This window comes from Falco cherrug, chromosome 2, assembly GCF_023634085.1.
Source record: "Falco cherrug isolate bFalChe1 chromosome 2, bFalChe1.pri, whole genome shotgun sequence".
Taxonomy (NCBI): domain Eukaryota; kingdom Metazoa; phylum Chordata; class Aves; order Falconiformes; family Falconidae; genus Falco; species Falco cherrug.
Window position 1 is genome coordinate 7,587,188 of NC_073698.1, and position 24,585 is coordinate 7,611,772.

The 24,585-nt window shown below is 41.1% G+C and overlaps 1 protein-coding gene across 11 annotated transcripts in view; it reads left to right on the plus strand.

Moving 5' to 3' along the window:
• DLG2 (discs large MAGUK scaffold protein 2) overlaps positions 1-24,585 on the plus strand; it is a 1,040,325-nt gene that overhangs the window by 130,035 nt on the left and 885,705 nt on the right. For 9 of the 11 annotated variants that reach the window (XM_055702908.1, XM_055702907.1, XM_055702910.1 and 6 more), the window contains one exon: positions 15,785-15,883. In XM_055702908.1, the coding sequence (XP_055558883.1) occupies positions 15,785-15,883 (99 nt within the window). Of the gene's footprint in view, positions 1-15,784; positions 15,884-23,096; positions 23,601-24,585 lie in introns of those variants that run through there. The other 2 variants (XM_027798933.2, XM_027798935.2) reach the window with 1 other exon arrangement.

Consider the following 24,585-nt stretch of genomic DNA (forward strand, 5'->3'; position numbering starts at 1 on the left):
CTGTTTGGCACTAAGTTCTCCTTCAGGAAGGCAGCAGTCTTTTTAAGGGGTACTGTATAAGTGACATCCTGGTTTATGTTTTGCTAGTTGTGTTCCTTCAGCGCCAAGGATGTGTAGCAACCATAACTAGATCATTGTTTAACAGCAATGCTGAAGCTTGGCTGAATGTTTTTTTGTTAATATAAATTACCTTTGCAGTTGTATTTTTTTATGCATTAATAAGGTTTTACTTGCAGAGATTATTTTATATGCTTGCCTCCTCAAATGGTTTAACTAACTAGAAATGGGTAACTGCAAAGTCACTGTGTTATTAAAAACCTTATTTATAACTAACTGCAGCTATGGGTCTCTATTTATAAATTTGTTATTTGTTCTGTAGCTTGTCAATAACTCGAGTGCCAGCACGTCTGTTAAATATCGCTTCAGAGCTGCTTCTGAGTGTGTTTTTATGTGGTCAGGCCAATGTCTTTGTTCTAAACCAAGAACAGTGTCATCCTGTGGACAGAAATGCTCCAGAATGTCGTGTTCTGCCCCTAGTAACCTGAATCCCTACAGGAGAGTTTTCCGATGGAGTCGTGACACAGAGCAGGGCAGCATGCATGTCATGCCGCTCTCTAAACAGAAAATCTCTGTCCTGCTGGGCAAGTCTTGGAACTAGACATTGTTCTTCGAACTCCACGCAGACACAAGGAGATGGCAAAAGATGTGCTCCTAGGAAAAGCCTTTTCCTTTGTTGCCTCTCACTCTTATTTTAACATCACCCTCATGTTGCTGTGCCTTGCATGGGAGTTTAGAGGGCTTACTGGTCTGATAATTCCTTTCTGACAGAGATATTTGATTTAATTGAACAATTGTTTGTTTAGCTTAACAATTATTTTCTACTGACGTTGGTGGGAGGGGGAACAGAACTGGGATCTCAGCATTAAACAAACTAAACCAGATCAGCAGTGATGGAAGAGTCACATCCACCACAGCAGGTTTATTTGTTTTTATTTTTTCTTTTTAACGTTCCTATAATATGCCTGTCAAACAACCTCTAGGCAGTTTTCTGATCTGGGATTTGTTATTACATCTGCAAAGGATTGGGAGCAGGCCAGAGCAGCTGCTAGGGTCCAGAAACAATAATTTACCCCAATAAAAATGTGCCTGAATATTAACCAGTATACAGAATTAGCCAAACTTTTAATTAAGCAATGGGTCTCTATTGTGGTAAGCACTGAGGTCAGACTATTGTGTAAATTCCACTTCTGTGTACCAAGGTCAAAAATGATATTTTCATAGTATCTTTAGCTACTAGATCTACCACTTAACAAAAAGCTTTGCAATTTTAACATATTCTTTTCTAAAATAATTTTTCTGAAACATGATAGGTTTTAACAAGGGCATATCAGAGTAATCTGAAAAAATACCTATGTAAAAATATCAGAATGTGCCAACAGGCTTCTACCACAAGCCAGCAGTTCCTCTGAAGTGTGTGTGATATAATTCATTGTTTCTAATATGATTTTGAGAAGTTATATGTGAACCACCTACCAAAACAAATACATCAACTCATAAAAATATAGTTCTTTGCCCTGTAAAACTGTGAGGGTTCTGTAAAATTGATATTCAGGGATGAAAGTACTCTAGTTAACTTTCACTCTAAAAATATTTCAGAGCAATTTGTCTCACTCACACGTTTATTAACTCTGATCATTCACTAATCTGAGCAGCTAAGCAGGAGAATTCACTGCCCTCCATGTGCAAAGGACACAGGTCTCTGTAGAGAGGTCTAAGAGCCCATTATATATTTCTGCAGTCTACCAATACTTCTTTATTAAAATGCTTCTTAAATAGTTTCCAAGAATAAAGAAAGATATCACCCCAAGACTTCTGGATCGTATAAAGATCACCCTGGGAGTGATTTCTTGGATAGGTGCATATATCTTTGCTCGCTGAGATAAATATATATGAAAGAGAAAATATCATCCCTGCTTTGCTTGGTTTTTTTTTTTATAAACTGGGACAAGTACTTGCAGGTTTTAACAAATAGTAAATACAATCCCAAATGTAACAACCTGGGAAGTTAAAGGGAAGCTGTCAACTTGAAAATATCCTTTCTCTCCACATTTTTAACGTATAATATAGTTACAAATTTTCTATGACTAGAACCACAGGACTACGCATTTTCAGCTTGTACATTTTACACACTTGACTGTGCTTAACTATCACCCCTACCACTGTGCTTAACTATCACCCGTACCACTTTAATGTGTCACAAGTTACAGTGAAAACTGTTCCTGGTTTAGAGATGAGTCAATTTACTGCTTATTTGCCATTGTAATATTTAGGTTGATCATGAACAAAGCATTTCTCTGGACCTTTGTGGGCTGTGAAGGAGTGAATTTCACCCTTGGCCATTCTCCTCCTCCTTGAAAAGAGCCTTCAGGAACGTGTTTCTTTTTCCATGTAATCTTGATCTATTTACCCATCCAAGTATAGGGATCACTTCCTGGGCTGGTTTCTCTAACCATGTTTTCCTTGCTGTTGGAAGCCTCTGTTGCCTTCCACCTTTCCACCGTATCAACACCACTCCATTTGTCTTTCTTTTAAGGTCTGTCATGGCCTGTCTTCTCTCTGCAGGTCTACTTCTGTACCTCTCTAGCGACTGACCTCCACGTCTCCGTCCTCACCTCTTCGTGACATATATTCAGTGAGGAGCTTTCATGGTGTTGGCACCTCCAGTGTGCAGAAGCTTTTCAGAAAGAGCTGTGAGACTATCTCATTTCATCCTTAAAATTGTCTTTTGTCCCAGAAGAGGTGGTTGCAGTCATAACAATCATTCCTGGTAATGCCGTTCTCTTCCTGTTGATCAATATTGCCCCACAGCTTGCTCACATTTCTCCAGTTTCTGTTGTCTTGAACAGAAATGGACAGTTTGATGGAGCAGAAGCCCCCTGCAGCAGCACAAAGGAGGTGGAAAGTGTGGCTGTGTATCTGCAGCCTTGTGTCTCTGCAAGGTGCTTATTCCCTCCACACTCAGAAAACTAGTTTAACGTATGAGTTCTGAAACTGAATTTTTAATACAGCTTCAAATAGCTCATGTTTAAAAAATGTCATGTTAGCTGAATCTCACGCTTTCATCAGCCTGCGTAGACCTACACGATGCTGATGGGGGAAAATGGTTGAACCCGCTAATGGCTCCCTGTGCCTGGGAATGATTGCAGCAGTCCAGCCGTTGCTTTGGCTGATACGTATGGCTGCTTCTGCTTTTTTGTCAGCACGTCAGCCTTGTGACTATATAGTTATAGCCCTGGTAGTGGTGTCCAGTTCACTGTTGCAGCTGCATAAATTGCTTGGCTGAAAGGACTGACCAAAGCGAGGAAGGTTTCCCAGACCCTCCAGTGCTTTGCAGATGTGTAGGGGAGCCTATCTGGCTTGTTGAAATGCTGTGCTCTGTCACTGTATATTTTTTTTTTAGCTCAGCACTTTCAGGTAGTCAAGGTATCTCTTTCTGAGAAGAGAAAAGGCAAACAGGTGCTGTGCAAGCTGGTAAAAAAATATACAATTAGGACTAACAGATGTAGCGGATCTGAAGTCCGCTTTCTCAGCAGAAAGCTTTTGAAACTCCGGTGGAAACAGCGATTGGTTACTTTTAAATTGTTATTGTTTTAATGAACCACTACAACAAGTTTGATCTGTATGTTTTGGAATTTAATTACAGTGAGAAGGACTGAAAGGAACCGCTGAGAGATTTCAGGTCACTTGTTACGTCAGACTGGTGTCTTCTCTCACACATTTTTTTAGTGGTGTAGTTTGTAGAAAACCAGAGGCAACAAAACAGACAGTTTTGTCTCTTCCCAAGGAGTAGGAAGATTCATAACGGACATATGCCTCCACTTACATAATCGCTAGTCTTTTTTTGAGTTATCTTGTACTTTTTTGACAGTAAATGTTTCCAGGGTACCCATCGGTATCTTTGCTAGGTCAGCAGCAAGCCTGTAACAAGAGTTTCCAGTATTCAGGATGCTGGCTGTGCTGTTGCCTGATGCAGTCCATCTTCTGCAGTTATCTGTGTACATCTTAATGCTGTTTCTTAACTCAGTACAACTTTTATTTCTTAGCTTCCTTGCTTTTGTTCCCACCTGGGGAATGTGCCTGACACACACGCACACGTCTTTGCACCCACAGTGGGCACTTCTGTTACTTTTGAGGATTAGAATTGTCATTTATTGCTCTTCACTTACAAATTGTGATGATAGTCTTACCCTTGAACAAGGACCACAGACCTCTTTTATATCGTGGCTCTGCTCTATGGAGAGCCATCACGGAGAGCAGAGGACTGATCGGATGTCCTTGCTCAGTGCTGAGCAGCGTGTTCATATCGTAGTGAACTCAGAAAACCAAGAGACTCTGTGTCCAGCTTCACAGTGCTTTGTTGCAGCCCAGCCAAAAGACGGGGGAGGCTTGGCTTGGCTTTGTGCCTTGTGATCAGGTAGTTGGTCACAAATCTGTGGAAGATTCCTAGTTAACCATAGCTAAGAAAACAAGCATTGCGATGTTTCCAAACTGTAAAATTACATCGCTGTTTGCAGGTATTTGTCTTAATAGTAGAAACCGCATTTTTGCCGGTAGCCCTTAAAAATGCAATGTTAAAACTGGTCATCTCTTACAGGGGCACCTCTTGTGAACCCTGTTTTACTAATTACTGCACAAAAAGTGTCAAGAAGATGATCTTGCTTAACTTCAGCTTTTTAAGCTAGTGAAACGCCAGTCTGACGTTTAGTTTTTAAGCTAGTGAGATGTAGAGTTGTCCTGATAGTAAAAAAGCAATAGCTTGCGAACAATGGGCTACTGTTATGGTTTAACACGGCAGGTAGCTGAACACCACACAGCCACTTGCTCCCTCCCTCCAACAGTGGGATGGGGGAGAGAACTGGGAAAGAAGAAGAATTTGAGGATTGAATTAAAGCCAGTTTAATGGAAAGGAAGATAATGATTCTAATTCTTTTATATATACAAACTAAGTGGTGCACAGTGCAACTGCTCACCACAGCTGACTGATACCCAGCCGGTTCCCAAGCAGTAGCCCCTGGTCAGCTTTTTGCCTCCTTTATGTACTGAGCCTGACATTGTACGGTATAGAACATCCCTTTGGCCAGTTTGGGTCAGCTGTCCCTGCTGTGTCCCCTTCCACCTTCTTGTGCCCCCTCCGGCCCCTTTGCTGATGGGGTGGGGTGAGGAGCTGAAAACTTCTTGACTTAGTGTAAACACTGCTTAGCAATAACTAAAACATCCGTCTGTTATCAACAGTATTCTCATCCTAAATCCAAAACACAGCACTGTACCAGCTACTAGGGAGAAAATTTATGCTATCCCAGCCAAAACCAGGACAGCTCCATATATAGAATATCACACAGTGGTGTGCTGTTGACATTAACAAACACCGATGTTTTTATGAGGCTTCTGAATACAACCTGAATTGGAATTTGAGACCTTGCTAATGAGAAGTGAGCTTGTAGAGTAGCTAGTACGTAAAGGCGATCCAGGATGTTTCAAGCAAATATTCATCAACAATGAAAATATTTTCAGATATTTTTGATTAAGTTTTCCATCTGGCATTCCTCCAAGCCTGTAGGTACTTCTCTACCTGAGCCAGCCACCTTGATGTTAGATACATCCCAACAAAAAGGAGAAGGAATTATCTAAACTGCCTAGACACATTCCAAATGCATAAAGCTGCAGACAGCTTTAGTGTGAGGTGTTGCAGAGTCAGAAACTGTTTTCAAGAGACTGGATTTATCGCCTCATCCAGGCTCCCCTTCTGATCGTGTGAACTGGACCCTGGTGTCAGTGGACTGTGACAAGGACACTGTTTTTCATGTAAAGGACTATCAGCTTCAGCTGGCACTGCTGGAGGTTTCCTGGTCTTTGTAGGAATCAGACAGGCTGTGTAAGGTAGTATGCGTGGAGGGAGCATTACATGGACTAGGACACTTCCCTCCCACCACCCTTGACATTGCCTGGTACATGAGGCATTTGCTCCTTTTCTCACGATGCAGTTGACACTGATGTTTGTTTAATGGAGTTACAGCTGCCCTCACATTTCTGTGCTTCTAGAACTGCGAGCTCGCAGAAGCCGAAATCCCTGTGTGGTCCATAATGGTTTAACAGCCTTGGTCAGTGGTTGGTGTTGATAGTTGGAGTCCTCATATGAAAGCAGCGGTTTCTGCCATCTCTCCATTAGGCAGTGGCAGGTTATTACCCAGCATGTAGCTCACGGCAGTTGTCACAAAGGAAATTGTCTGGTAGCTCTGTGGAACCCCAGCCTTCTTCAAAGTGTTTAGGGAATGTTTGTTTTCCCTTGCACTTCACATCGTTGTCTGTTTGTTGATATTTAGGGAGCGTGATGACATATTCTGCATTTTAATGACCTGAGTCATTCTACTTGACTTACCTTTTGAGTCCTTTTCCTTTTACATATATCAGGGCAAAGCATTTTGTAATGCTCTATAGGAGGGAAGCTGAATGAAGGGAGGTGGCACTGTGTTTTGCCGAAGGTTTTGTTTAGCCACAGTATTTTTGCGTGTCAGCACGAGTACATAGGGTTGTGCGGCTCAGCAGCCATGCCTTAGCAAGGCAGCCTGCCGCTGTAATGACAGCCACTGCTTACTTCCCCTCCCTGTGGCTATAGCTGAAACAAATACTCTGCTATACCAAGGTTTAGGATGCTTGAAGCAAAACTATGTTGAGAAGAAAAAGTCATTACAATATTCTCCCGGGTTTTGATTTTGTGGTTTTCCTGGTTTTGTCTTTTTTTAGTTCAGGCTTTATATCCTCGCATTAGTGTAAAACACCTTTGGTCTTCCTGGGTATCGCTTTATGACATATCAGTACTGTACTTGAAATAGGACTGGTTTTATTACTGCTATTGAGTAAATTCACCATTTCTGGCAAGAATGGGCACAAAGTTGAATCTCAAGTGAAATGTGGTAGTTTGCTCCTCTGTGATTTCTCTGGAGGTGTGTGTAAATAGCAAGAGACAGCGTGGGTCAGTGGTGGAGACAGGAGGCTGGATTCTGTTCTTGGATTTGCTATGGACCTGCAGTGCATCATGAAATAAATCAATTCAGTCACGTTATCTGAGTGACTTCTTATTAAGTGTGTTTCCTACAAGGTTATCATGTGGTACCTAGCACCATTGGGTGTTTCTCCTCTTTGGAGTTGTTATGATTCTATTTTTTTTTTTTTTTTAATTTACCCTAACACATTACGTGTCATTTTTATAATGAGGAATAGTACGATCAGGAACAAAAAGAGTTACGATGCTTGTCACAGTAAAAATACAGTGCTAGAGCTTGTCCTAAACTGTGTGGTAACACACATGTACGCTCATGTTCTCCTGAGAGAGATTCTCCTGAGTCCTCTGAAAGCCATCGTCATAGCCCTCCTGACTGAAGAGGCTATTATAGTTAGTAGTAAATGAAGAGCTGCCCCCAAAGGCCAAGACAGTCCACAGGAGCCATTGCACTAGTTCTTTTCCATCAAAACCTCTAACCTTATATTCATAAATGCGCTATTCTTTAATCTGAGGTCACTCTATGCCGGCTGTATGGAACAGTGGTTACCAAGCAGTTCCTCATCTTGCATCTTAATATAATTATTATGAATTAATACGGTCTCTCTCATTACAGTTGTTACAGGGAGCCAGACCAATATGCAACGTTGCCAGTTGAGTAACTGCAATTTAATTGAAATAGGGTTTCGGTTTGTGGCAGTGCAGAGCTGGGAAGGGTGAACAGGCAACAGCAGGCTCCGCTGAGTTGCCCAGCTAGCTGGAGGTGGGGGGAGAAAGGCCACCCTCATCCTCTCTGCTCCTCCCGTCATGACACCATTTGATGGTCTTGATTTGTAAAAAAGGTTTAGGCCAGCTCCTTGGAGACCCCAAGATTTTAGGAATCAGTTCTGCTCCTGGATAAATTCAAAGTCAAGCTCATTGTGTGCTACAACAGTGTGTATGAAATGTGGGAACTGCTCTGTAATATCCTCCTGGCCTAGAGAGCACTGCAGTCGTTTAATGTTTTGCATCTCCACAGCTATGTTTGCTGCCACTGCTGCCTCAAATCGACTATAGCTATGCACCTTTCTGAAGAGTCTAGCACTCCGTTAATTTATTTCTGGTTTTCAGGGGAAATGTACCAACTGGGGGCTGTTATTGTATAGGTCTTATGTTAAAACTTGACCTCAAGCCATATGAGTAGTGTTCTAAGGGGGACTACTGAACTAGCGATTTGAGCTAAGGGCTGTACATATCCTTGGGATTTCTGGCAAACCCAGCACTGAGCCCTGGAATTGATAGTGAAATTCCCATGCTGTGCTGTGAACATCTTTGGAGGGAAAGTATATTAGTTTCAAGAAGAATTAGATGTGAAAAGAACAATTAAAAAATATTGTGTTATCGTAGCAACCAAAGCAGTTGGATTTTTTTTTTTTGTTTAAAAAAATAAAAACCAGCTGTACTGATGCAATGAAAAATGACACAAGAGAATAAATGTATCAAGTTGTTATGGCAACTGAAATATGTAGGTTGGAATTTATGTATCCAGAACTTCTATGTAAGTAAAATAAACATTATCCTTGCTAATTAAAATATCATGCAGATATTATTTAATTTAAAATCATTAGTCATGGTTTTTTTCTTACAATTAATGACTTACTTTCTGTTTTCTATTTCCAAGTGTTTGAATTTGCTTCCAGCTGTGGTCTGCCTGTATTTTCAGGGCAAGATTCTCATTCCGCTAATACAGGCTTAAGTGTGGAGGGACTTCACTGAAGCTAATGAATAAAACGTATGCAGATGGGCACAACTGGAATCAAACCATGTGCTTTAACATGGTCTTCTTATTGCAGCTGAACTTTCTGCTCGGAGGGGCTTTTGGCAGGTGTCGCGGCTCCATGCTTGAAGGGACCTCCCTGCAACCACAGCACCCTATCTTCCCCCCCAGCCTGACAGAGTGCACATGGAGCTCCTTCCAGAGCCTGTTTCTGCATACAGCCTGCCTTCTTCAGCTGTAAATTTAGCTTCCAAGACATTGCATGATAGCCAATTCTAAATGAGCATTCATTAATTATGTTCGGCCTTTTAATTTTTCTAGTCCTTTTCCTCCGGCCTTCAGGAGAATTCAGTAATAACTTCTGCTTTATTTGAAAGAAATAGATCTTTAATATCCCAAATTACTCTTCATATTTCATCTTTATGCCCAGCAAAGTGCAGGCCAATGGCTGAAAGGTAAGGAATGGGAAGAATGAGCATCAGAATCTGACTGAATCCCAGTGAGCTGAGAAAAATGCATTTATTTGTTTCAAGTTTTCATCTCATTCATTCTCATGTTCAGAGGCATCTGAATTTGCCCTACTTTGTTTGGTAACATGGTTGTTGAGAGTGTTTTGGAAAATAGTCTTATCAGGGTGCAAATTCTGCCATACATAAGTTAATTGTCTCCATTTCTTAAGTGGATAGCTGCCTGGCATGGAGCTACAGCAAGGGTGGGTGTTTGCCCAAAAACTGTAACCAGTCTGTCCAGTCTCATACTTTGAATCTCATTTTCTTGCAGCTGAACTGTGAATCATTTATCTCTTCATCCTTGCCACAGGGTTCATCTTTGCAATGCTTTTTTTTGCTCAGTTTTCCACATGCAGCAGGTCAGCACACCCTTCCAGCCAGCAGTATTTGGTGTGCCAGGTCCCAGCAGGGGAGATGCTGTACCTAAGCAAGAACCCTTGCAAGGCTTGCATTTGCAAGGACTGTGGTTCCTGCACAGTGCCGTGGTCCCTCCCCACTGTCTGAGCCATTGCATTTCGCAGAGTCCCCCGCTGTGTGAGCTTGGTGACATGCTGCTCACTGGGAAAGGAGACACACGGGTGCCTTGGTTTGTACCCCAACCTGAAAAGAAGGCTCTGGGTGAGTGACACTGGAGATGGAGCCTGGATCAGCCAGATGAAGCTCCTGGGTGTGTCTTCTAGTCAGTCACAAGGTTGGAGTTTGTGAGGCCAGCTGACTCCAGCCAACTTCATCTGAGCTCTGTCTGGGAGGAGAAAAGCTGAAGCATGAGCTAGTGTCTCTTTCCAGCCTGGGAAGTCAGTTGTCCTGCCCCACACCAGAGTCACAGTGCAACAGGATAATTATGTGATATGGGTAATCAGGGAGATGGAGTTTGAGTATAGGCTTCGTGTTAGCCCAGCCAAAGAGACTACTGAGTAACTGATAGCTTGGACGACAGCTTTTAGACGGGTGGTCAAATCCGTATTGAGGACAAGCAAATGCAAAGTTCGCTGGTGACATTCTGACACCCAGGAGCACGCTGAGAGCAAGGCTTGCTTTTGGGAGGGTGGAGCAGCATTAAATCACATTATGACCTTTCTGAAACACGAGCCCGCAGCCACATAATTGTTCCTGAGCTCGAACACTCTTTAAGTCTGTCATAAAATCTTCTGAAAGGTTGAATCCATATTAGCTAAAGTGGAATCGTAAAAATCTCAGGGTAAAATAAATATTATTGCAATATTTATGCTCACTTCCAATTAACTTTTAAAAAAATTCAAACACTTGTGCGATTTGTACAGTAGAATCCATGCCCACATGTGTATATTTCTTTTCTCCATTCACATTTACTGCTCATGTTGGGAAGAGTGGTGCAGAAGGGACTGCGGTGATGTTCTTACAGGGCTTAGCCATGAGACCTCGCAGCAATCTTCAACATCACCCTGACTTGAGACAGCTGCAAAGACTCAGCTAATGGGATGTGATGTGGAGCAAACCTTGATGTTTTCAAACAACGAACCAGAAACACTGACATGGAAATAGAAACAAAATCCTTTCTGATGACTAAACCACTTGACCAGAGATACCAAACCATGCTTTCCTAAAGGGCTTCAGAAACAATTAAGCATCATATTTTTAAAAGGATTTTGTGGAGAAGAAGAGAGCTCTGCTGTATTACTTCTGGACTGAAATTTAGGCTCAGCTGAGGCGAATGAAACACTTCTGTGGGATTGTCTTTCTGGTTTTAGTTTCTAGCATGGCTTTCTCTGGGTCTGTCTGAGTTTTCAGTCATCTGTGATACTGGTGAAAGTTAATTCCTGCCAAAAAATTTGCTGAATGACACTTCTTCCTGTAATACGGGCTATAAGAGGCATGGAAATCGGACTAGCAAGATACAGAAAAAGGAAAACTAGGTCTCTAGGATTATTTCTCTGCCTGGCATTGCAGGAAAAACTCTTCAAGTTCCAAATGATGCTGTGTCTCCCATAAACCCTCCAAGATGTGCAACAATTTATATAGGTATATTTTTATTTTTATTTTTTTTGTGTGTGTGGTCCAAGATGGTCAGCAACAGGAACCGAAACCGAGATGCTCACAATACATTCAGGAGAGCTGTCAGCTCTGCCTGGGTACGGCAGGAAGGTGCAGCCCTTGGTGGAGGAACACAGAAGGTGTTCTTGCTGTTGCTGGCGTGTTGTAAGGGGTGAAGTTGACTGGGGTCCAGTTTTAGTTCACACATGGCTTGAGCAGGGTTTGGGTGTACCCTGGCGTAGAGGGGTGCTGTGTGCATTGCTCATACCAGTATCCTGCTGTGCACCTCAGTTTAGCTCAGGTTGCTTCCTACTCTAGCATAGCTGCTAAGTGAATTAATTTACATCAATGTCCTGTAAAATGGATAATTCTGGCATATGTTATGTTGCATTTTACTTTCCCCCTCTAGCTTTTTAAATGTTATGATTTTTTAAAATGCTTACTTTTGAAAAAGTTAATTAAATAAAACCAGTCTCTCTCAGCAGTATATGTTCCTGGGAGCATTTGGTTACCAAGATGATAGATTTCCTGACAGACATTAGCATCTAAAAGTTAACAGATCACTGGGGTTTTTTATGCCTTTCTTAATGCAGATCATTTGGGGCAAGCTGGCATTTATCTACAGGCTCCCGTGGGACTGGAGCAGAGCTACCAATTCGTGATACAAAACACCAAAAGGGGTCTCAGATCAGCTTCTATTTTGAATTTTTGTCTCTAAAAGCACACAGGAGAGCATTCCCTAAGCTGCCGGCTGTAGGAGAAGGTGCATTAGTTCTCTGAACCCTAAGGCAGTTGCAGATTTATTTAGGCTCGTGGGCTGTAGCTCCCCCGTACTCCCACCGGCATTCCCGGTCCCTTTGTAAAGCTGATCAGCATCTTCTAGCCAAAAAACAGTATATGTGCCCTAGAAAATATCCCATACGGGTATATGCATGAAAAATTCAGTCTTGGCAGCAACACCCAAGAGCATGGAAGAGCAGAATAATGTTTTCATGCATGTTTCTTAGTTTTTAATATTTTTATAAATATATATTCATAATAACAAATAATATATATAATATATAATAACATATTCCAATATTGGCCCTCACTCTGAGAAGTCAACGTGTGATGTGTAACTATTGTGGATGGTTCTGGAGCCATACAATAGACTGGAGAATTCATCCACTGTTACAGGGTTTGGCTACTGCGTGAAGACCCTTGGAAACCTCATATGCCATAAATGCCTGTGAGGGCAGATGCTCCTTCTGGCTGGTTGCTGGCTCAGATGTGAACTGGAGCATGCTGCCTGCTGAAAGTGGAACCAGTGACAAGTCTTTCATAATTCATAACTGTGTACTTTGGAAAAAAAAAAACATCAGTAAGAATTTTGTTGATATTTTACTGTGGCAAGTGTGCGTGTCCTAATAAGCTACTGGAAGGATGTGTTATAAGCACAGAAAAGCTTTGCTGAGCACTGTTAAAATTAAACAAAATTAACAAGGTAGTTAATGTGATTACTATATTATTAATAAACATTTAAGTAATGCTGTGAGTTTGCACAATGACAGAGACATTGCTCTGAAGGGATCATGGTCTGAACAGTTCCTGTTAATTATAATCTAAATAGATTTGTATTAATTATGCACAAAATTGGAAGTTTGCTTTTGGTGTGATCAACGATTCTCATGGTAACTACCTGTGTGAGCAAAGTTACCGAATGAAGTATTAATCTGCTTTTGCAATATTTGCTAGTGAAATCTCATCTCTTTCTCGGATCAACTTGAAAAGAATAAGATAATAGTTTCCTCTGTGAAGAGGAAGATAGAGTTGTTCCAACTACCAGCCTTCTAGATACAGGGGTCTGATAAGTTTAGACTTTTGTCAGTATTTTTAATTCAAGCGTGAAGTCATCATTTTGAGAACCTCCTACAAGGATGTATGAGCATGGTGCACGTTCTCCACTGCATTCATACTGTGTCACCCTGGGGCTGCCAGTTCTGCTTCTCACGGTGACCTGCGCGGCTCAGGAATAATGAGGTGGTGTTAAAATACTTCTTTTGCATGAGAAGGCAGCTTTTGGTTATAAAATGTATAAATAATTTTATACAGCGTAGGCTTTCGGTTAGCCTCTAAAGGGAGGATTGTATGTAATCAAGAATAAGAAAAGTCAGATCCAAGAATACTAGTTTCTAATAAATCTATCACAACACTCAGCCTCTTGCATTATACAGTCCCCTTTATTTCATAACACAAAGTTAAATGACTGTTGCTTTCCAGATGGATTGCTAACACATACTTTGTTCAGGTTTGGGAACCACATATTATTCTGCTAATATTTATTGAACCTTAATACACTAGAACAGAGAAATGTTCTGTATTTATTACAATTACTTGAGCTATCTGTACCCTCCCGATGTCTTTGGTTTTCTGCTCTTTACAATTAGTCTGTGACCCATTTCCCTAAGGAAAATAAATGAAACATTTTATAGCATCTTATGCCATTGCTTTATCTTCTTTCAAAATATTGGAGTCAGCTAATGGTGAAAAATTTGAGGAAAAAAAAATGTGTAAAATATAAACAAACTGAAGTTCTTTATCCAATTTTGCAGCTGCACTCATTTGATAAATGCTACCATACAGTACATAGTTTCTGCTGGAAATTGTCAGACCTCTTTTAGGAAGCTGCAAAAGCTTAGCTTCTTTAGGATCAGGCAGAGTTTGGGCTTGATGATTAAAGCAAATAAGGTATTGATTTGCACAGTTTATACTGTTGCTTGTAAATAATAACAATAGAAAACGGTTATGTCAGGTATTCAAAGAAAGCAAAGACGAAATGAAAATTTTTATGCATGCTTTTTAGCTCCATGCAAGACCAATTTTCCCTTCCTGAAAGAAACAGTTAGGGAGTTGCTTGGATTTTCTGTAGGCTCTGAGGCAAGATGCAAGACCTGGGTTCAGTTCCTTGCTGCCCTGTATAACATTACCCTGATTGCCTTGCTATATCTTCCACCCCTCCAGATCAAAAATGGGGGATATGCACCATGCTTTGGTGATGAGAAACAAGCCAAAGGAATGCATGGTTCTGCACGACTGAGAGCGTGTTCAAGAAGATACAACTTTAATGAGGACCTGCATGGAGTCCTGTGTGTTCAGCCCCATGTGGTGCTGAGCTGCTGGGCCTGATCCAAAAGTCAAACACATTCTTTACTGGAGCATGAGGCTAATGCCATTGGTTCCAGTGAAGTTAAAAGCACGTGTCTAAGTAGTTGCCTGGATTGGGGCCAACGTTCAGTCTTTTGCTGGACGGAGCCCTAAGTAAACAATCTAGTATCAGAGGAGAAAACATTTGCACATGTGGATGTGATTTGGCTGCTTCTGTGGCACTGGCTTGTTGTCTTCTAAGTTGTGTTGGCAATAGCTGGACTATTTAAAATGCTAACAATTTCTTGCCTGTTGTGTTAAAATTGACTGCACTGCTGGTGCACAGGCTAAAAAAAGGATGGGTCCACATCACTCGTGGTGTCTGTGATGCTCAGTACTGACAGAAGCAAGACACTGTGCTCTGTTTAAGTTCACTCTGCTTTCCTGTTCGTGCTCTTGCAAAGTGCCCAGAAATTTTCTGAGATCTGAGTTCCTGGCAGCCATTGTGTTTCATTCAAGGGCTAATTCTTCAAGCACATTTTTGCAGGGCAGAGCATTGTAAACATATATGTCATTTATAATATTTATTGTCTTAATGCAAAACCTACAATAATGTATTAGGTTTCCAGCAGGAAAATTGAAAAAACAAATACAGCCTTTTACTGCATCTTTTATTAAAGATATTTGAAAAAAATACCATGTGTTTTTTGAGGGTTTTCTGTAAGTAACTGAAGACTGAAATCTGTGTAAATGAAGGAAAGGTAACAGAAAACCCACAACATTTGAATTTAAAAGATTTGCAAATATGGCTACTACACAAGCATGAAACCCTTTCGAAAATATGACGCTTAAGAGAATGTAATGAATTAGAAATAAGAAAACAAACCAGGTCATTCAGTTGGTGCTGTAAGGAGATCTATTCCTGCAGCTGCTCCAGCCGAAGACCCCGTCACCACCCATGGGCCTTTTTTGGCAGGGCACTGATTCCTTCCCTACATCCGTGTTCAATGTTGAGAGCTGCAAAGCACCTTGAATGCCTTCTGAATTCAACCAGAGATTATGATAAGCATCATCTTGTAGACTTAGCCTATTAAGATTTTCACAGAGTGCCATAAGATTAAACAGATTTCACAGAGTGGCTATAAGATTAAACTCAGAAATTTTTGCATGACAAAACACTCAGGTGAAAATCTTGTGTGAGAGCCACCTGATATTTATCTGAATTCAGGCTACCTTTTGTATGTGCTTGCTAATCTTTACATTTAAGTGTAATAGAATTACAGTGTACATCTCAGCTAGTTTATCTAATTTTTTCCACCCCCTCTTTAGTCTGCAGCTTCCAATGGATCAGAAGGATCTGGACGAGGCGGTGAACACAATAAAGAGAACCAGACTTTGGAAAATTATGTGGTAGACATGAAGACAAAGGTATGGTCCACCCTTTTGTGATGGAGAATGAAATCTTTATTTAGTCAAGTTTTGTTGGAGGTGAATAGTGTAGAATATATTGAATCTGAGCTCCCGTCGTCCTTTTTTTGCTGCTTAATGACTGCATGTACATTATCGCATTCAAATGAAGCTTATGGCTGCAATTTATTGCTGTATGCTACTATCCCTGTGCATTTTATGCTGTCCTAGGCAGGATTTACTTTTTATTTTTGCTTGAAAATGTTGTTAATATCTGCGTTGGTTCTACAGGATTGCTGCTCTCAAGGTGTTGTCATTTCAGTGTATTTTTGAAGTCCAAGGTGTTGTGCAGTTAGTAAATTTTATTCAAGGTGTTTTCAGTCTCTATGTGTTGTAGTTTATTTTTGGTCTGGAGTCAGCGTGGAAGAATATGAATGTCAGTTAAGTGATGATTTTTGTGTGGGCAGTCTAATGATACCTACCATAAAACTTGGCTGAATAATAAGCCAAGCAATGTGACTTCATGGTTGTGGTAAGGGGGTGTGTTACACTTCTCTTTGTGACAGTCTTGGGGCATGCAATGACGAAGTTGTGTTTCATTATAATATTGCTGTTATTTTCATAGGTTCACAACTTGGCTGGAACAATTCTCTTGGGCTTAGATGTTATGTAGACTTTCAGCCTTGAAATCGTTGTGTATTTTATCTTTTCTAAGTGAAAGAAAATTATTAAGTTTTCTTTTTAAGTTAATAAACTGGAAACATGATGAGAAGAAAACAGACATTAACTGAGTTGGCATGCTTATGATCCTTGTATTACTATCTTTGTAGACTAGAGTGAAAGTTGTTTCTAACAGTGGAAACGTGCAGATTATTCCTATTGTCTAAGCTTTACCATGGGCTTTGTTTACATTCCTGGATTGATTTCTCTTGCTTGTTAGCTATTCAAGATCTAAAGAACTAATGGTCTAGCATGACTTTCTGAGTTTGTTGTGTTGCTGTGTTCCCAGCCGATCAGAAAAAAAATTTGTACCATATTAGGACCATGGTGCTGCTTGAGAGCTGAAATACAAGAACACGTATACTCATCAAAATTTATCTCTATATTTATGGAAGAAATGATTTCCCCAAAGCAAGGAATTATCAAAAGCTTAATATATCCCCTAAATACGTTGTGTCTGTGAGGATGTTGTAGAAATCAAGGGATGTAGTGGATGTCAGCCCAATTTCACAGCATCATTTCCAGTATGTATGCCCAACTGAACAATGCACCATCCTCCCTGCTTAGAGATGTTGTGAACTCCTGGTCTCAATGTCTCTCCATCAGCAATTCTAAGTCTACATTTTCATGCTGTTTGTAGCTCTCCCAGTACAAAACGTACATGAGAGTAAACTCCAAAACCTGCCAATTCTGTTGCCAAACTCTTAAGGCGTTCAGAGCTGTGAGTGGTATTTTCTTCAGTTCCCAGTACCATGGGATAGCAGATGTTTTGTTTTCATTTCCTGGAGCTTGAGGTTTAGTATGTCAGTTCATTTGAAGGAGTTGTTTCATCTGATTTCTTTTTCAAGTGACTGTGCTCGAGTGTCAGTGGCCCGGTGCTATGACAGTGACACATTGCTATTTACGACTGGCTACATGCTTAAACATATGCACCAGAGCTTTTCAGTTGCTGATGATCAATTGATTGTTAGATTTACTTCCCCAGGCAGAACTCTCAAGAATTAAAATGAACTCTTCATTCACCATGGATCTTGAGAGCTGAGAGCCACTTCAGGACATATTGCCCTTGCATACCGTGTTTCTATTGCAGAGCATTGCAGCCCACACAAAGCTGGCGGAGCATTTGTAACTGAAGCACTTCTGTTTCGTTCTGAATAAGGGATTTGTGGGAAGCCAGGGAAAACAATTATGGCTTTGTATGGGAAATAATAGATCATAAAATATTAAGTATAATTTTGAAATTAATGAAGTTGCAGAGCTTTCAAAAGGGTAGCTTATCCAAGGCCCTTCAGAGCTGTGGGATGGCTCAGGGACCTTTCTCTATCCTCTGCTCCACACCCTGTGACTATAAATGTGCGTTCCCTACAACCCTGCAAGTCATACTCACTTCACAGCTTGTCTCACTGTCTTCTCATAAGCCCCTAAACTGGTGAGTTTGTGGGAATGAGACTACTAGGGAGGCTGCACTGTCTTCATCTTTGGAGATTTTCAAGATCAGACTGGATAACGGCCTGGGATAACCTGAGCAGACCTTACTGCTGGACCTACTCTGAGCAGGAAGTTGGAATGAAGAACCTGCTCAGGTCCTTTCCATTGTCACTTATCTCATATTCCTTTGACTGCCTTGACTCCTGGAGAGGAAGGGAAGCAACCACCCTGCTGTCCCACTGAGCACCCTTGGAGGCCAATGACTTTACACACCACTGGGTGCAGCAGCCCAGGGCCAGGTGCTAGAACAAGGCCCTCAGCAAACAGCATGAGCGAAGTGCACGTTGTCTATTAAAAACCCAAAAGTAGCTTTTTTCCCTTGTGATTGAATGCTGGGATAGCGCTGGGCTAAAGTGGTGTGAGCTCCCATATAACAAAAGGGTGGTAAACCGGGCATGGACTTGGGGCAGGAAGACATGAAATCCTTTCCACAGCTGTGAAGCAGAAAACAAACCTTTTTCTGTGGCTGTTGAGCCTGGGGCCACCGTGGCCACTTGGGCGCAGAGTCCTTGTGATGAAGGAGCGGAGCTATCTGCCCAGCCTTTACTTCTCCCCATGCCCGTTTTACCATCTACCTGCAGGGCTCTCAGCGGCAAGGTCTGTGCTTCCCTATGGAAAAGAAAATTATCTTTTTCTTTTCATTGAGAAAGGTACCAGCCAGATAAACTGGTCAGGATTCAAACATTGATTGTGCTAAATAGCAGTGAAATTTGCCATGCAAGGAGAAGGGAATGGTTCTTGTTGTAGCTTCTGCCCAAGACTCTCGTGGGCCCGAGGCCAGCTGCAGAGCTGCAGTCAGGAGGGGCAGAACTGCTAATTTGTTGATCTTTAAATTAACACCAGCACTCATGGGCTTCTGGTTCAGCCTGGGAACTGCATTAAAATTCTCAGTGACTAAAGTATACAGAACTTCATGCCTTCTGAAATTTGTATTAACTTCTCTTCCTGGCTGAAGCAGGATTTATTCTGACATCTCATCTGTAATATAGCTCTTAAGTGCATATCCAGGATCTGCAAGATGACTAGGTTCTCTCTCTCTCTTTTTTTTTTTTTTTTGGGTGTGTGTATGTGTAGCACAAAACAGTCGTAATAAAGAGGCTATATCATGAGCTTTTCACTTCTGGCACTTAATTACTCAAATAACTTGTATCCTGGTGTTAGCCCACTAACCAACCAATTGTGATGCACAGCAGCCTAGCTGGAACTGGGCTCAAGTGGTAAAAACGAGCTTTGATCATAAAGACATAAGTTGATGGCTACATCAATTGCCCTTTTGGAAGAGACGTAATCAGGAAATTATTTAGTTGTAGCTTGTTTGGGTGCAATATAAGACCTGAAAAGAAGAAAGGGAATATAACACCATGTGAAAGACTGGCAATTTAATGCCATCAAGTACTCCATAGTACACAATTTAAGATGCACATAAATCTTTCTCCACATTTGTAATGGGATGTGTGTGTTTGTGTTCTCTGTGTAGGTGCACAGAGCTCTAAATACTGACTGGCTACATTTTGTAAGATGTTGACATTACTAATGCTGTGTTAGCAGTATGGTAGATGCCTCCCTTCTTAGTGTCTACTCCAAAACTTGGAGATCTAGTACTCTTGTTTTTCTAAATTTCTACTGTTTAAATTAGAGATAATAATGAAGCCAATTGTGCATTATTTTTATTTTTTTTAAAAAAATCAGCTTCTCTTTACAGTTTTTGCTCTATGATATTTGGGTTTCAAGACAATTTAAGAAATGTTTAAAAGGCTGTGTCATGAAAGAGTTATGAAAGAGTTAAAAAAATCAGAGAATGCTTCCTATTGGTTTCAGGTTTTACAGAAGCTTGCTTTACAAAGACTGAGTTCAGCTGGATGTTACAGGCTCTGGTTCTAAATATAACTGCCTAATTAAACCCTATGCTTTTGTTATCCAAGTGGAAGTACCTGGATACAGTGAAGGTTTTAATGCCAGAAAGGAGCACTAAATTGCCCAGTCTAAACTACTGCATTATGTGTATATATATATATATACACCATCATATTTCACCCACTCGCCTCATATTGTTTGTTTTCATATGGCTTGAAACCAGACACCTTGGTAAAGTTAGAGGAGAAGGAAGCAGTTACCTGGGTAATTGGTTTTCACATGGTGGTCCACAGAGCCACTGGTATCTAGTTGTTATTCTTCCAGTATTAAGGCTTCCCAAGAGTGAAAGCTCATCACAGAGGTTATTTTTGACCATCTAAATCAACTACAAGCAACTACAAACCATCCCTTTTCACCCCAGATGGCTGCCTGTCAATTTGTTTGGTTTTTGGGTCAAGTCTTTCTATAGTTGATTTCAGTCATGATTATATGTACAGATAACACGAAGGCTGGAAGAGCAGAGGAAAAAAATAGAACTAAGCAGCAATATGACCTGCAGAAATTAGAGCAGAAGGAGATTCTGCTAATGAAGGGTAAAGCAGACCGAGGATTTGAAAATCTTATACTTGCAGATAAAAAATGAATGGAAAAAGTATCTAGTTGGAGGAACAAAATGAAGCAGCCCAGTCTCTCTTTTGGGTTTGGGATGAGTTGTAATGAAAATGAGGAGTTCTATCCTTGTTTGGGTTTGGGATGAGTAGTTTGTCATGAAAATGAGGAACTGTATCCTTTGGAGAAACACTGGAGACCCATTGGGAGTCATCTGTCCCAATGCTGCAGCCTTGCCTTTGTCAAGTCATTGAACAGTGTGTGTTAGAAGGCAAGACTAGGAGCACTGGAAACCAAAACAAGCACCTAGAAGGATGGAGCTGTGCCCCGTGTCCCCAGGAGCATGGGTCTCCTCTGTCTGGGGCTACAAGAGATCCTGAGAGTAAGAAGTAGGCGGTGTTATTTCGGGGAGCATGCTGCTCAGCGATGCACTAAGCTTGGGGAGCACACGTGCCAATCCTGCCCTGTTCCAGGCTCGTTGTTGCATTTTATGGAAGGAGTGACAGTCAAAAGTTGGAGGAGTGCAGAAGGAACTTTCACGTACACTGATGGAGCCTGATTTTCCGAGACACACACATGAGTTATGTTGTTCACATAAAGGGCCTCAAAGGGGTCAGACCCTCTGCTTTTCATATAAGCTGTTAAGACGATCCTGAATTCACTGGGACCGTCTCACAGGAGTATAGTTACTTGTAAGTAAAAGCATTTACAGATCATGCGCTTGGAGACCAATTTCAAAATACATCTCCATATGCCAGTTTCAAGTATGGTATGAAATTTTACAGCCAAGTCATTAGGTAATTATATGTATGGAAATATTTCACACCTTACTAGATCAGCTTGAATCTACCAATTGGAAGGGAGCAAAGTGTTGGATGCTTTACATCCAAGTGTTAAAATATCTCCTGATTTTAGAGCTGACTGAATTCCCTTTTACCCTACTGTGCTTAGAACACAAGTGTGACTTAGGTTAGACAACCTGAATGGGTTAATTGCTCTTAAGAAGATGGTTAATTGGTTCTTGCTTCGAGGATGTTTGAAAGTTTTCTGTTTCAGATAATTTATAGTTTAATGTACTTGTCTGACTGCTTGGCTACTGGACTAAACCTCAGCAGGGAGAAAATGTGCAGGTCCCAGTGCAGCCTGTAAACACAAATCAGGTTTGTTTTGTGCACATGTGGTTGCTCAGAGTGAGTGAGTTTTAGATGCAGTCGTAAGTGCTCTGGAGACTTTCTCTTTAACATGTTGTATCCACCAAGACTTTAACAGTTGGGGGAGGGTTGGTTGCTCTCTGACCACATATCTGATTCACTATGGATTTTGTAACTTTGGTAGCAGTGACCTCATTTTGGCAAAATCATGTGTGTCATTTACTGAGCCTCTTGCTGCTTTAGCAATCACAAGAATATTAGGGTTATAACCTGAGTAATTTATGGAAGAGAGATGACTTTAAATATCCTTTTATTTTCTTGGAAAGTCTTATTTTATTGAAAACATATTTCAGCTCTAAGTGAGAATGAGGGATCCTCAGTAAAGCACCCAGGGGGAATTGTGCTGTCCAGTGTGTTGAAAAGGTGAATTGTAATGTATGGGTGTCTAGACGTTTCCTCTTGTTGCTGTCAACAGTCCAGTTGGCTGTATTTTTTTTTCCAGTGAATAGGAGCATTGATTTTCCTCTCTCTTTGGCCAGAGCTTTCATTTTACATATCATTCCCCTTCTGTGTCTCTTTCTTTCTCCCTCCCTCTTTCTTCTCTCGCTCTCTCTTCCTCTATCTGTAAGAGAGGGAAGACTTTGAGAGCTGACAGCGAGCTTTCTAACTCAGAATGATTCATGTAAGACACCTGAAAGGCAAGCTCTGCACCAGCATCACTGCAAGAAAGGTAGGGCTTTGGGGGCTAGTCTGTAGAACACGGGATAAATTGATTAAGTCTGCGGATCAGTCAAAGATACAGAGAAAGTTTGGGAGAGAACTTAAGGAGTTTTTAAGCTCCGTTGTTGAAGATGCTTTCTTTTAGCTAAAACTTTGATGTATTTTTCATAAATGGGGGGAAAAAGATGCCCCTCTGCAGCTTTGAATAATGTATATAATGTGGTTTGTTTGTATTTTTTCTGTGGATGGTAAACTAATTATATCACTGTTGTGCTTCACAGACCTGCGTGCATGTGTAAATATGCAATTCCCTTTTTTTCCCCCGACTGATTATTTTCTGTTACACTTTCTGAAAGTTCGCCTTATCCAGCTGTTATTCATATTCACTTCCTGAATCCGAATGTGACCTGGCAATTCTGAGGGATTGTAAATGTGACGCATGAGCTCTCGCGCACACCTTAATGTTTCAATCACGCACTTCAAGCAATAAGTGTTTGTAGGAATCATGCTCTTAATAAAAATCCTTACAAGCCAAAGCAGTTGTTTTGGCAGGGAAGTGACAGCGCTTTGATAGATGGGCCTGATAGTTGTGTGTGTTGTGCTTGCTTGGAGTTAGTAGAAAAGAGGAGGGAGACAGCGAGCGAAAGGGGGGAGAGGAAAAAAAAAAGACAGGGAAGGAGAGAGCGAGAGGGAGAGAGACTGAGAGAGAAGGAGGGGGGGGGGAGAGGAGAGAGAGAGACTTGGCAAAGGAAATCTTATGGGTATACTGAAACAGCAGATCAGAATTGTGAAACCAGAGCCAGGGCTGAAATGTGATGCTTTTTGCTCTTTTGTGCTTGTTGTGGTTCTCATCTTCCCCTTTAGAAGGCTGTATACCATTCAACAGAATATTTTGATCACAGATTGAACAATGCAGCAATCAAGCCTGATAAGCCACCTGGAAGTTTTGCTTGAGACGATTTCTAGTGGGTTTACTGATCCCTGTGAGCATCATGACTGCCTTTAGCATTGTGGAGGAGGACTCGAGTTTCTTATGAGGGCCCCACTTGGAAAAGCAGGCTGTGCAGATTCAAGCCTCCGGTTCTGTTCATGCTGTTCAAAAGCCTTTCCTCACCCTTGCTGATTTGTTTTTATGATTTACATACATTCCTGTGGAGATTTACAGAATGGATTGTCTGTGCATTGTCACGACCAAGGTAGGACTGGAAACGTTGCTGTTATGTGTACATATTTCTCTGCTATTTTTCTGTTCCTGTAATTAAATAGATTTGAGCATGTACTGTGTCATGTTGCAAGATAAAGTGATAAATAAGCTTTGCTTCAATGAGCATTTTGTTCTCTTTTTCTGTGGATTATGCAGTTCGTCTCTATATCACTTCCTAAATGATATGCAATTTACTTATTTTTACTAGCAAAAGGAAAATGATTTCATATTTTATCTTAGCCTATGCTTGTGTCTATTAATATCTCTAGCTACTAGAGCACTTCCAGAATACGTGGTATAATGCACATATTTTCTCAGTTTATCAGTTTATTCTGTAAACTAAAGAATATGAAAAAAAAGGGGGCATTATATGGGTCCTGGGATTTTAAAGAGGCCAATCAGACGTAGTTTAGGTAGTCATGATGTTTCTGATTGGAGAGATGCAAGTTTCTTGTGGCTTATTGTGGCTTTTTGGGGGGAAAAACATAGCTTACTTTTGCATCTTTAGGCCTGAAAAAATAAGAATACTTTGGTCCCAATTCAGCACTCTTGTCCTGGTGTTAGATCTATCCTGGCTGTTTGGGAACGGTGCTTCTCAATATTTCTTTCCAAACGTGCATGTAAACATTTTTTTACTCACAACACCACCGGCAGGATTTAGGGTTAAGGACGCTTCCCGGCTTAAAGATCTTGGTTAGGGATAAACTGAACAATTCCTTGAGATGTCCTCAAACTTAGCAAACCAACTTAATGTTAGATGACAGGGAGATAATTGGGGACCTCCCTCCCTGTTGCTACAGGGCAGGCGGCTCACTGCGTGTTTCCAACTGCGTTTGCACATGGTGATAGTATTTATAAGAAGCAGTTATTAGGGGAAGCTCAAGCATTGGGGTTCAGCACAGTTGCTTTCTGTTCTGGTTTATTGTTGACTTGCAGCATTTCCATGGGTCTTGCAAAATGTCTGGGGTAGCCACAAC